The sequence below is a fragment of the Mytilus trossulus genome, chromosome 7 (genome assembly GCF_036588685.1).
Source record: "Mytilus trossulus isolate FHL-02 chromosome 7, PNRI_Mtr1.1.1.hap1, whole genome shotgun sequence".
Classification (NCBI taxonomy): Eukaryota; Metazoa; Mollusca; class Bivalvia; order Mytilida; family Mytilidae; genus Mytilus; species Mytilus trossulus.
Genome location: NC_086379.1, coordinates 19131846 through 19144794, shown reverse-complemented (window position 1 = coordinate 19144794; position 12949 = coordinate 19131846). Strand labels below are relative to the sequence as shown.

The 12949-nt window shown below is 33.1% G+C and overlaps 1 protein-coding gene across 1 annotated transcript in view; it reads left to right on the top strand.

The window, feature by feature from the left end:
- The window catches only part of LOC134724759 (dynein beta chain, ciliary-like), a 59566-nt gene that overhangs the window by 42269 nt on the left and 4348 nt on the right, over positions 1-12949 (top strand). Inside the window, exons 33-43 of the mRNA XM_063587983.1 lie at positions 534-773; positions 1413-2198; positions 2510-2671; positions 3039-3533; positions 4293-4439; positions 5810-7270; positions 8779-8949; positions 9603-9725; positions 10352-10545; positions 11622-11898; positions 12206-12433. Coding sequence (XP_063444053.1) covers positions 534-773; positions 1413-2198; positions 2510-2671; positions 3039-3533; positions 4293-4439; positions 5810-7270; positions 8779-8949; positions 9603-9725; positions 10352-10545; positions 11622-11898; positions 12206-12433 — 4284 coding nt within the window. The remainder of the gene's footprint in view (positions 1-533; positions 774-1412; positions 2199-2509; positions 2672-3038; positions 3534-4292; positions 4440-5809; positions 7271-8778; positions 8950-9602; positions 9726-10351; positions 10546-11621; positions 11899-12205; positions 12434-12949) is intronic.

Sequence of the window (12949 nt, the reverse complement as noted above, 5' to 3'; positions counted from 1 at the left end):
ATCATAAGATAGTATCCAGAAGTAAATTTTGTAAAAAAATAAATCCATTTTTTCCGTATTGTACTTTTAAATGGACTTAGTTTTTCTGCGGGGAAACATTACATTCACTCTGTGGTTAAAGTTTTTAAAATTTTAATTACTTTCTTAAACTATCCTGGGTTTGTACCAAACTTGGACAGAAGCTTATTTATGACCATAAGATAGTATCCAGAAGTAAATATTGTAAAAAGATAACTCCATTTTTTCTGTATTTTACTTTTAAATGGACTTAGATTTTCTTCCAGTTAACATTACATACAGTCGGCAGTTTAAGTTTTCAAAACATTAATTAGATTCATTAACTATCCTAGATTTTTACCAAACTTGGACAGAAGCTTCTTACAATCAAAAGGTAGTATTAAGAGGAATTTTTTTATTGATTTTTTTCCTCATTTTTTGTTGAGCCTGCGATTTACAGCAAAAGTAGGCGAGACACTGGGTTCCGCGGAACCCTTACAAATTTTTTAGATAAAATAACATTTGTTCAATTTCAGCGGCACTTCTGTGTATTTTCTGTCAACTTCCCAAGTTTGGATGCTTTAACAACTATCTATACCAACATCTTACAACAACATCTTGCCATCAACGGTTTTGCTGGTGGAGTACAGAAATATGCAGGAACAATTATACAGGGGGCAGTAACTCTCCATACCAGAGTGACAACTACTTTCCTACCAACAGCGATCAAGTTCCACTATATATTCAATTTGAGAGATTTATCAAACATTTTCCAGGTGAGTGAAATCTGCAACAAATATTTGTAACAATATAACAGATTTTTAGATGTTTTTCACAAAAAGTAGCATAATATTTCTTTTGATAAATGGGTGGTTTCAAAGTCTAATGTATTCTGGGTACTACTTTTAATGGTTTACACCAAACTTTTTAATTGGCTATAATGTCCTTAATGATGGGTACATTACCAATTTGTTTTAACATAATAACAAGGAATTTACCAACAGTTCATCTATATTAAGGAATTGGGAATTATCCCACTTGGGAGAAAATCAATGTGCATACTGTGAATTCATTTATTTTCGTGGGTACCAATTTTCGTGGATTGAGAAAATTACATGTTTGTGGATATTTAATTTCGTGGTTTTGCCAAAATCTGCACACAAGCCTATAGAAAATTCTGTGTTTGCTGAACATTTAATTTCACCTGTGTCCACGAAATCCACAAAAAGTGGTATCCAACGAATAATAATGAATCCACAGTACTTGTTTATATTTTCAGCATCATTGATATACCTCAATTGAAAATGAACAAACTTGAAAATACTGTGATTAACAAATTCATGTTAATATGGTACCATAAGATTAACATATTAACATCGAACTGGATAAATTATTTTTACATATTTATTTTGTAGGGTATTCTGTTTGCCATGCCGGATGCTGCTAAAACCCAAGTAGACCTGGTCAGATTGTGGCAACACGAGGCTGAAAGAGTGTATAGGGACAAACTAGTCGATGAAAAGGACTTGGAAGCTTATGACAAACTTGTTAAAGATGTCATTAAAAAATCATTTGAAGACATTGAGGAAGCAGCTTTGGTTAAAAATCCTCTTATTTATTGTCACTTTGCTCAAGGTATAGGAGATCCTAAATACTTTTTGGTGGATGACTACGCAAGCTTAAATAAAATCTTGGTTGAATCCTTGGATAATTACAATGAACTAAATGCGGCTATGAATCTTGTACTTTTTGCAGACGCTATGAGCCATATTTGTAGAATCAACAGGATTTTAGAATCACCTCGTGGTAACGCTCTATTGATTGGTGTAGGTGGTAGCGGTAAGCAGAGTTTATCCCGTCTAGCAGCCTTCATCAGCAGTTTGGATGTGTTCCAGATAACCCTGAGAAAAGGTTATAGCATTGCCGATTTAAAACTTGATATTTCTGCCCTATACTTAAAGACTGGTTTGAAGGGCATGGGCATGGTGTTCTTAATGACTGATGCCCAAGTAGCCGATGAAAGGTTTCTGGTATTGATCAACGATCTGTTAGCTTCCGGTGAAATTCCTGATCTTTTCCCAGATGATGAAGTTGAAAATATTATAAATGGTGTAAGAAATGAAGTTAAAGGCGTGGGATTGGAAGATTCCCGGGAAAACTGCTGGAACTTTTTCATTGATAGAGTTAGAAGGATGTTGAAGGTAAACTAGATTGTCAACTTCAAAATACTGTATACCAACTTACTTTCATAGACACATAATTTTGAAAAAAACACTTCTCAACAGATATCTTTAATTACTTTCAAGCATTATAACTTAAATTTAAATTTTGGTAGCTGCCCCCTAGATTTCAGTTTTCAGAAATTTTTATAAGAAAATATGAGAAAAGAAATTATAATAGCAATTACACATGAACAAACTGAAATCAAATTTAAAAAAGAATGGAGATACCTAGTTGAAAATCAGTAAGTGAAAGAAGGACAGACATATATTCATTTTCTGTTTATTTGTAGGTTGTTTTGTGCTTCTCTCCTGTCGGTTCCACTCTCCGTGTCAGAAGTCGTAAGTTCCCAGCCGTAACCAACTGTACATGTATTGATTGGTTCCATGAATGGCCTGTTGAAGCTCTCAACTCTGTGTCAGCAAGGTTCTTAGAAGATATAGAAATGTTAAATGTAAGTTTTTATATGTATTACTTATTTTTGTGTCGTTTTTTTTCTTCAGAACTCAACTTTAACACGATCTTTTCTCTCGAATTTCTTTTCACATCTCAATAAATATGTGTTACACGAATTTTAAAAAATTTCCATAATATTGTAAAAATTTCTGTATAAAGGTATTGTGATGTTATGCAAATGTTATGATGCTATTGGTAGAAAATTTCCATTTTATAAATATATTTGAAGCTCTTTAAATTTATCTGACCTTTTTTCCCTGAATATTAGGAAGTATAAAGGCATTCATTCAATGAAAAATTACTATTTAAAATGTTCTATTAAAAAATTAAACAATTGTAATTCACCATTGTCCATTATTTTGTAGCCTGAGATGAGAGAATCTATTTCTAAGTTTATGGGATATGTGCATACATCAGTAAATGAAATGTCCCATACTTATCTTACCAACGAACGAAGATACAATTACACCACACCAAAGAGCTTCTTAGAACAGATCAAACTTTACCAGAACTTATTGGAAAAACAAAACGTAGACTTACAAGGCAAAATAGTCCGTCTAGAAAATGGTCTGGAAAAATTGAGGAGCACAGCAACACAAGTATCTGATCTGAAATCTAAACTAGCTTCACAGGAAGTAGAATTAGCCCAGAAGAACGAGGATGCAAATAAACTTATTACTGTTGTTGGTGCTGAGACAGAAAAAGTATCGAAAGAGAAAGCTATTGCTGATGGAGAAGAAAAGAAAGTTACGAAGATTAACGAAGAAGTCAGTAAGAAACAGAAAGAATGTGAGAAAGATTTGGAGAAGGCTGAACCAGCTTTGGCAGCTGCTGTAGAAGCTTTGAATACTTTGAACAAGGTTAGCTACAGTTTTTATAGGACAGTTTATTTAATGTTTTTCTTGTTTATCTTTTTCATATGTTTAAACACTAGAAGGGTTTACCATGTTTACAGCCAGACTTTGGCACACACACACAAATATAAACATGCTTGAAGCTATTCCTATTTTAATTATATTTCAGGTCCTTTTATTTTACACCTTCTTTTATAAAGCTAATTGCATTCTATGGAGAAAAGTAATTGCTTTCCAATTGTACTAATGCATTGAAAATGTTCAGATTTAGGTTAACACCTCTCTTGGAGAAAAGTTTGAGGGGCCGTAATGGAGACAATTGTTCCTCTTTCTTTTTGAAGAAATGAATGATATGAATAACTTAATCTTGTACTTTTCAAGCAATATATAACATATAAACATATAAATTTTGAAAATAAATTACTCAATAGAAATACAGTACCTTAAAATTGCAAGGAATATATTACTAAGCATGGTGAAACAGCTAATGCATTGTCAAGTTGATGTAAAGTGGGTCTCATTGGGGTCTAAGCATGACACAGGATTGCAGATTTTTGTAAACGTGAAACGTGAAAGTCAAATAATTGTGTCGTGAAAACAGGAAATGAGGTCTTGCGGGACCCGGGAAATGATAAAAAAAATGAGAATTGCTTACTTACATAGTGTAAGCGGGATACGGGAATCTGACAAAACAGTAAGCAGGATCCGGGATGGGAACCCCCCAATGAGACCCCCAAATTATAGCTAGATTTTTCTTTATTTTAGACAAATTTAACAGAATTGAAGTCTTTTGGTTCTCCACCACCAGCTGTTATCAATACATTAGGTGCTGTCATGTGTTTACTTGCACCAGGAGGAAAAGTACCCAAAGATAAAAGTTGGAAAGCTGCCAAGAGTTCAGTAATGAACAAGGTAAGAGTATTGTCTTGAATGAGGTAGAGGTAAAATTACAGATATATTTTGTAGAACATTTATAGATGTGATGAGAATAAGTAATAGAACAGATATGAAGTATGAGGAAGATAAGAATACAGTTGTAAATGTTGTAGGAGTAAAATCAGTAAACTTTAGAACAGTCATAATAATGTAAAATTGAAAACTGTCATAAATCATATAAACTTGAGAACAGTCATTAAGAATGTAAACTTCAGAACAGTCATGAAAAAAAATAACTTTAGAAGTCATGATAAATATTAAAACCTTGAACAGTCATAAACAATGAAAACTAGAGAAAAGTCATTTCATGTAACAATGAAAGTTAAAGAACAGTCATGAATAATATTTAAAAGTACAGTTAACAATATTTTGATACCGTCTCATCCGCCTAACTTTGCTTTGAATTCATTAACCAATCATGATAATAGTGTAAAAGAACCTATGCAATATTTTTTTGGTCATATAGTTCTTCAAGTTATTTTGTTCTTATACATCTTTGGCTTCAAATATTCAGCTTTGAACAATCCTAAAGAAGGTAAATCTAGAAAAACACTTCAGATGCATGCAATTCATCAAATGTTTTTATTTTTTATTCAAATGGAATTCATACTTTTTATGCCCCACCTACGATAGTAGAGGGGCATTATGTTTTCTGGTCTGTGGCTCCGTTCGTCCGTCTGTGCGTTCGTTCGTTCAGGTTAAAGTTTTTGGTCAAGGTAGTTTTTGATGAAGCTGAAGTCCAATCAACTTGAAACTTAGTACACTTGTTGCTTATGATATGATCTTTCTAATTTTATAGCCAAATTAGACTTTTGACCCCAAATTCACGGTCCACTGAACAAAGAAATTGAAAGTCGGAGTTTCAGCTTAAAGTTTTTGGTCAAGGTAGTTTTTGATGAAACTGAAGTCAAATCAACTTGAAACTTAGTACACTTGTTGTTTATGATATGATCTTTCTAATTTTAAAGCCAAAATAGACTTTTGACCCCAATTTCACGGTCCACTGAACATAGAAAATAAAAGTGGGGATTTAAGGTTAAAGTTTTTGGTCAAGGTAGTTTTTGATAAAATTGAAGTCCAATCAACTTGAAACTTAGTACATATGTTCCCTATAGTATAATCTTTCTTATTTTAATGCCAAATTAGATTATTACCCAATTTCACGGTCCATAGAACATGGAAGAGGATAGTGCGAGTGGGGCATCCATGTACTTTGGACACATTCTTGTTTTACATTTGTTTTTAACAGTTTTTAAGGAAATGTATTATTGATAAAGTAGATTATCAGTCATTTATTAATGATTCATGGTTTAACAGATTGATGATCAATAAACTTTGTATTTCAGATTGATCTTTTCCTGGACAATCTAGTGAACTATGACAAAGACAACATCCATGAGAACTGTCAGAAGGCAGTCCAACCTTATCTCGCTGACCCAGAATTCAATCCAGATTTTGTCAGAGGAAAGTCCTTTGCTGCTTCAGGTCTTTGTTCATGGGTCATAAATATCATGTCCTACTTTGAAGTTTACTGTACCGTTGAACCAAAACGTATTGCCTTAGCACAAGCTAATGCTGAGTTACAAGCTGCAACTGAGAAATTACGCCAAATTAGAGCAAAATTGGCTCAGCTGGAAGCAGATTTGGCCAAATTGACAGCAGAATTTGAAAAAGCTACCAATGAAAAAATCAAATGCCAACAAGAAGCAGATATGACTGCCAAAACTATTGAGCTGGCCAATAGATTAGTTGGAGGGTTAGCATCAGAGAATGTTCGTTGGGCTGAGTCAATCGGTAACTTCAAAGAACAAGAAAAAACTCTTCCTGGTGATGTATTACTTACTACGGCATTTGTATCATATGTGGGATGCTTCACAAAACAGTACCGTTTAGATCTTATGGACGGACATTGGGTTCCATTCCTGAAAGGACTCAAGTTCCCAATTCCCGTTACTGAAGGTTTAGATCCACTCTTTTTACTAACTGATGATGCACAGATAGCTTCTTGGAACAACGAAAATCTCCCAAGTGACAGAATGTCATCTGAAAATGCCACCATTTTGACCAACTGTGAAAGATGGCCTCTGATGATAGATCCTCAGTTACAAGGTATTAAATGGATCAAAACCAGACATGGAAACGATCTTAAAATCGTTCGTCTTGGCCAGAAGGGTTATCTTGATGCCATTGAAAAGGCTGTGGCCAATGGGGACGTTGTTCTTATTGAAAACATTGGAGAAACTGTTGATCCTGTGTTAGATCCTTTGATTGGGCGTAACACTATCAAGAAAGGTCGTGCTATAAGGATTGGAGACAAAGAAGTAGATTACCATCCAGAATTTAAATTAATCTTACAGACTAAATTGGCAAACCCTCATTACCAACCAGAAATGCAAGCTCAAACAACTCTCATTAACTTTACCGTCACTAGAGATGGATTGGAAGACCAGTTGTTGGCAGCTGTTGTCAGCAAGGAAAGACCCGATTTAGAAAAACTTAAAGGAGATTTGACCAGACAACAGAATCAGTTTAAGATCACTCTGAAAGAACTTGAAGATTCTCTTTTAGCTCGATTGTCTGCCGCTGAAGGCAACTTCCTGGGTGACTATGCTCTTGTTGAAAATCTGGAACATACGAAGAGAACTGCAGCAGAAATTGAAGTGAAAGCTGAACAAGCTAAGAAAACGGAAGTAGACATTAACTTGGCAAGAGAGAATTACCGACCTGCTGCAGCTAGGGCGTCATTATTGTACTTCATATTGAACGACTTGAACAAAATACATCCAATGTACCAGTTCTCACTCAAGGTAAGTTGTTGTCAAAAGGCTCTTTTCCAATCATATTTTAAAGGTATTGCTAAAAAGTAAATCTTAGTTTGTGCAGATTGATTGAGTATTGTTGGCTATCATCCAGTTGCAATTATTTCGTGCATATTCAGGACAAAGTATAGAAAGAGATATTGTAATCAGCCTTGTAAAATATCCACTAGTACAATGTCTGCACCTCCTTTTTCGCTATGTGAATACAGAAAAAAAACAAGTCACTTTTTAAAAACGTCTAATGAAACTCCATTAATTTCAAATCGTGTGTGCTTGTTTGCGGAACTTTCATGTAAAGTAGAAGTTTAAAATGCTTTTAGAACATTTCATGAGTGTTAAAATAAGTCAAAATCACAAAAAACAATTAGAAAAAATTTTGACTGACAGTAACTAACAATAATGCTACGTTACTGTTATTTTGCATTTTGTAGAGGAATTTTGATACCTGAGTTTGCTTTTAGTCCTCCTTCAAACATAAAGTTGAAAAAAAACTAAAGATCATTTACTGATACTTCCACTTCAATTTATAACAGAATCATTAAGACCCCAATCATACTGGCAATGAGAATAAGTAATGTTTATATTCCAGACCATATAAGTATTTGAGCCGTACACGTATGGGCAGGACTATATATGTATACTGGTATTGTCTAGTACGTGCTGGTCCATACATATTACCATATGGATTAATTTTAGATTGAAATATTTTATATAGTTTTACAAATTAATATTATTACAATAAATTGAATGAATTGAATAAGAGAGCATTCGATCAATTGAAATGAAATATTTATTTAATGTCTATCTGAATCCTAATTTGGCACTCTCACCCAAGGCTTTTTTTCTCACATTATGTTTAATTCCGGTAACTTCATTTGCAGTGTGCATAATTCAATTTCATATATTACTGACATAATACAGGAGATTAACAGATTAAATAAACGTGACTCTTTGAATATTTTAAATATTAAGTTTTTATGCCCTACCTACGATAGTAGAGGGGCATTGTGTTCGTCCGCCCATCCGTTCGTTCGTCCGTCCGTCTGTCTGTCCCGCTTCAGGTTAAAGTTTTTGGTCAAGGTAGTTTTTGATGAAGTTGAAGTCCAATCCACTTCAAACTTAGTACACATGTTCCCAATGATATGATCTTTCTGATTTTAATGCCAAATTAGAGTTTTTACCCAATGTCACGGTCCACTGAACATAGAAAATAATAGTGCGAGTGGGGCATTTGTGTACTGGGGACACATTCTTGTCATTTCAATTAATTGAACTTTTTATATTAATTTGAGATTCCAGTTATGTTGATCAGTAATATACATTTGTATGTAATAAACTTGACCAACTTCTTAAAATTAGTTAGACCGTATTGTGTACAGTCGGACTGTATGCATATTTTGAAAAAGTATATGGTCCAAATACTCATATGGTCTGAAACATTTATATGTGGTTTTGAAACTAATTCTGATTTTTTTTAAACTCTTTTTCTTTTTCAGGCCTTCAGTATTGTATTTGAGAAAGCTATAGACAGAGCTGAAGCCTCAGAAGAACTGAAAATAAGGGTGGACAACTTGATTGACTGTATAACATATTCTGTGTTCATGTATACTGCTAGAGGTCTGTTTACAAGAGACAAGATTATATTCACAGCACAGATGACATTCCAGGTAAACACAGTTCAATAATTACATTAAGGTGGTACCTAACACTACAGGGAGATAACTCTGTAAAATCACCTGAACGTTTTAATTACGTTGTGCTATTAAGGAAATATTAAGCTTCTCACTGATCAAAATAAGTGTTTGTCAAACTACTATATAACCAGTGTAATTTTTCTGATAAATTGCTTGGTTCAAATTTTTTGATTTTTTATTTTTTTGTCAAAGGTTTAAATTAAATACTTTGTCAAATTTTTATGATAATTAAACGAAGGTCAGACTTGGCTCTATGCCTTTCGATTTACTTTTAAACACAGAAATTAAGATAATTTTTTTTTTTTTTTAAAGTCAAACAAAAAAAAAAAAATGCTCAGAAACTTGCTTAAAGATGGAGAAAATTAAGTGAAAGAATGTTTGTATTTATTTAGATTGATATTACCATGCATTACACATGTTATTTGCATGAACTACCATCCTGGAATACAAGAATTTTTAGTTGCCTGTTAGAATCAACTGTAGCATTTTGTTAAAAAAATAATTAAGAAATCTATTACTGATGGGTAAAATAATGCAATGACATGACCCCTGAGTGGTTGAAAAGCTGTTTGCATAACTGAAATGTATACCCATAGTAAATTTAAATTGATGATTTTATCTTTCAGGTTTTGTTGATGTCTAAAGACATAAACCCAGCAGAACTGGATTTCCTTCTACGATTCCCTATCGTACAGAATATTACCAGTCCTGTAGATTTCTTGAATAATAGCAGCTGGGGAGGAATTAAGGTTTGTAAATCATTGATATTTTAGTGGGTTTTTTTTTTGGGTTTTTTTATATCCCCGACAAGATTGAACCAATTATGGACAGGTACAGATCAAGGATTTTCGAAAAGTTGAGGACACTTTCACAACCCAATGTTTGGAGTGATACTTGTAAAAAGCCTATGCATTTATCATTTTTGAAGCTCCATAAGAGGTTCCCAGGCCCCATCTAAATCCCTCTCTGACTGTAAATTTGTAAACTATATTTTTTCACTCAACCTGAAACATTGTGAGGAAGAGACTGATAACTTTAAACTCTTAGTTGGAATAATGAACCTAAGTAGCCTTGTCTTTGTAGGATCTGTTACTTATTGAACATGAACTCGTATATTTTACGGGTTTCATAGCACACTATTTTAGTCCACTGGACTCAGCATTTTGGGATTGATTTAATGTTTCGGAACAAAAACTCTTGATGTGTAATGCAAAACAAAAAACAGTCTTTAAATCTCTACTTATTGGTTCTGTTCAAGTAACAAAATTTAAGTAGTCATTTGATATAATATGTGTTTTCGATTTGAGATCAAAAACGTGTCCAAAAATTTCAAATACCTATACCTCAAAGGGTCCAAATTTTGATTTTATTTCAGGCAATGGCCAACATGGAGGAGTTCCGTAATTTGGATCGTGACATTGAAGGATCAGCAAAGAGATGGAAAAAGTTTGTAGAAAGTGAGGCACCTGAAAAGGAAAAATTCCCACAAGAATGGAAAAATAAGTCTTCCCTGCAGAAACTTTGTATGATGAGAGCTCTGAGACCTGACAGAATGACTTATGCTATCACGTAAGTATGCAAGGAAACATGTGGAGTTTACACTAGAAACAATTTCTGTGTTAACTCAATTAATACAAATGATCAAATTTATTTAAATTCTATGATAAACAATTTTTCAGTGAAGTTACCTTATTTAAAGCTTTTGATGAATATTAAATATACTGACCAGATATTAACTCAGTGATAGTTTTCTGCTGTCAGACAAAGACATATTCCTTCTGTTTAAGGAGGTAGACCTAGGTTAAGGGAAATAACTCTTAAAATCATCAGTACGTTTGTCTCAACCATTTTCCTAGATATATTTTAAGCTTCTATGTTACATAGATTTTTTCCAATCTGTTTCAGGTAAATGCTTAAGATACTTTGATAAAACTTGACTTTTACAAACGCATTACTGATGTAAAGAGTTATCTCCCTGAACCAAGGTCTACCACCTTAAAGACGTCTTTCACATTCATGCATTTTCCTGTACATTTCAAATGTCAAAATGAAACAGTGATACTAATCGAAAATTATTCTAGAAAATTTATGTGGAATATTTCCTTTTCAGATCGCAACAAAGCATGGGACCTAATTTTAACTTGTATATGTCATTAAGTATTGAAAATATGATATAACAAGCATTCTGAGAGTATTGCATAGCAATACATAGTCCCCTACCGGATAAAAGTCATTATACTGGAACAAAATGCTAACTTGTTGTTGTGTCGGTAGGGGAATAAAAAATACTTATGCATCAAAATATAAAATAAAAATCGGAAAAAAGCTAATGTTATGCTCATGAAGCGCCAATCCTTAAAAATCTGTTCAGCCAAAAGTTATCATAGAGTTAAGATTTTGTCTGTATTTCCAAAAAAACAAACAATAAGAACTGATAGTTTGAAACCTTATGGACAACAGTGAGGATCATGAAAGGGTTATGTGCATTTGCGAGATGAATAAATATTATTAATTTACATGCAACACAGTGAATGAGGTACAAGCCAAAAACATGTGAAATAAAAATTGCTAGCAAGTTTATGTAAATCACCCTTTACCACTCCAACAGGGTTTTTATTCTTAAAAACATTATCTTTATTTTTTAGTGACTTTGTAACAGAAAAGCTTGGTGTAAAATATACTGAAGGCAGAAGTGTGGACTTTGCCAAATCATTTGAAGAATCAGGTCCATCTTCTCCAATATTCTTTATCTTGTCTCCTGGTGTCAATCCACTGAAGGATGTGGAAATGCATGGTAAAAAGATCGGATTTACAGACGACAACAAGAACTTCCATAACATTTCATTAGGACAAGGTCAAGAAGTTGTTGCTGAACAGGCCTTAGATATTGCAGCCAAAGATGGACACTGGGTCATTTTACAGGTATGCATGCTCATATTGAGAAATTTTAAAGTGTTTTTTCTGTAAAATGTTATTTTCTAAATTTGATAATATTTGTGAAATCTAAATACAAAAGAACCCAATAAAACACTGCCTTCTTTGAATAAAAGAAAAACAGAAGGATTTGTTAAAATTGTCTAGAATAAATTAATATTGTGTTTTGGGTTTATTGCTTTTCTCACAAAATCTACAGTATAATTAAGCAATAACAATCTGACAGTGTTCATTAGTAATTTCTCCACTCACTGAAACTTATGAATTTTTTAATGTGTTTTATCATATATTTCAGAATGTTCATTTAGTGCAAAATTGGCTATCTACACTAGAGAAGAAACTTGAAACCTACAGCGAAGAAAGCCATGCAGATTATCGTGTGTTTATAAGTGCTGAGCCAGCAGCATCTGTTGAATATCATATCATACCACAAGGTATCCTAGAGGCAGCCATTAAAATCACCAACGAACCTCCAACTGGCATGTTTGCTAATCTTCATAAAGCTTTGGACAACTTTGACCAGGTAATTTTTCATTCCATAACAGAAGAATTGTCTGCGTAATCAAAATTAAAGACCAATTGTGCCTTATTTTTTTAAAGAAGGTTTTAAATACAAATTTTTAAAAATCTTGTACTAGTATTAGAATGATCTCCTCAAGTGCACCTAATCTATAGTTTGAACCTAAGCTAGGTCAAACCTGACAAAAGATATAAATTATTTTCACTGGAATTGAGGATTTGGCATTTATTTTTTCAGGAATTTTGGGATGAGACCCCTTTCATCCCCCACCCCATTGTTACTAGCATGTTACATGTATCTTAATCCCTATTTATTCAACAAATTGGTTCACAATTTCATTTGTTATGTTCTAGAGCCTATAATGATGAATCTAATGAAACATGCATTTCCATTCTCTTGTTTTTGACATATAACTATTAGCATTTTAAAAATTTGGACAGAAACAAAAGTTTTCTATATGTTGTGAAAAATTTAACTGGCAAATCTTTTTAAAAAAACCCACCATGAATTAAGTAGATT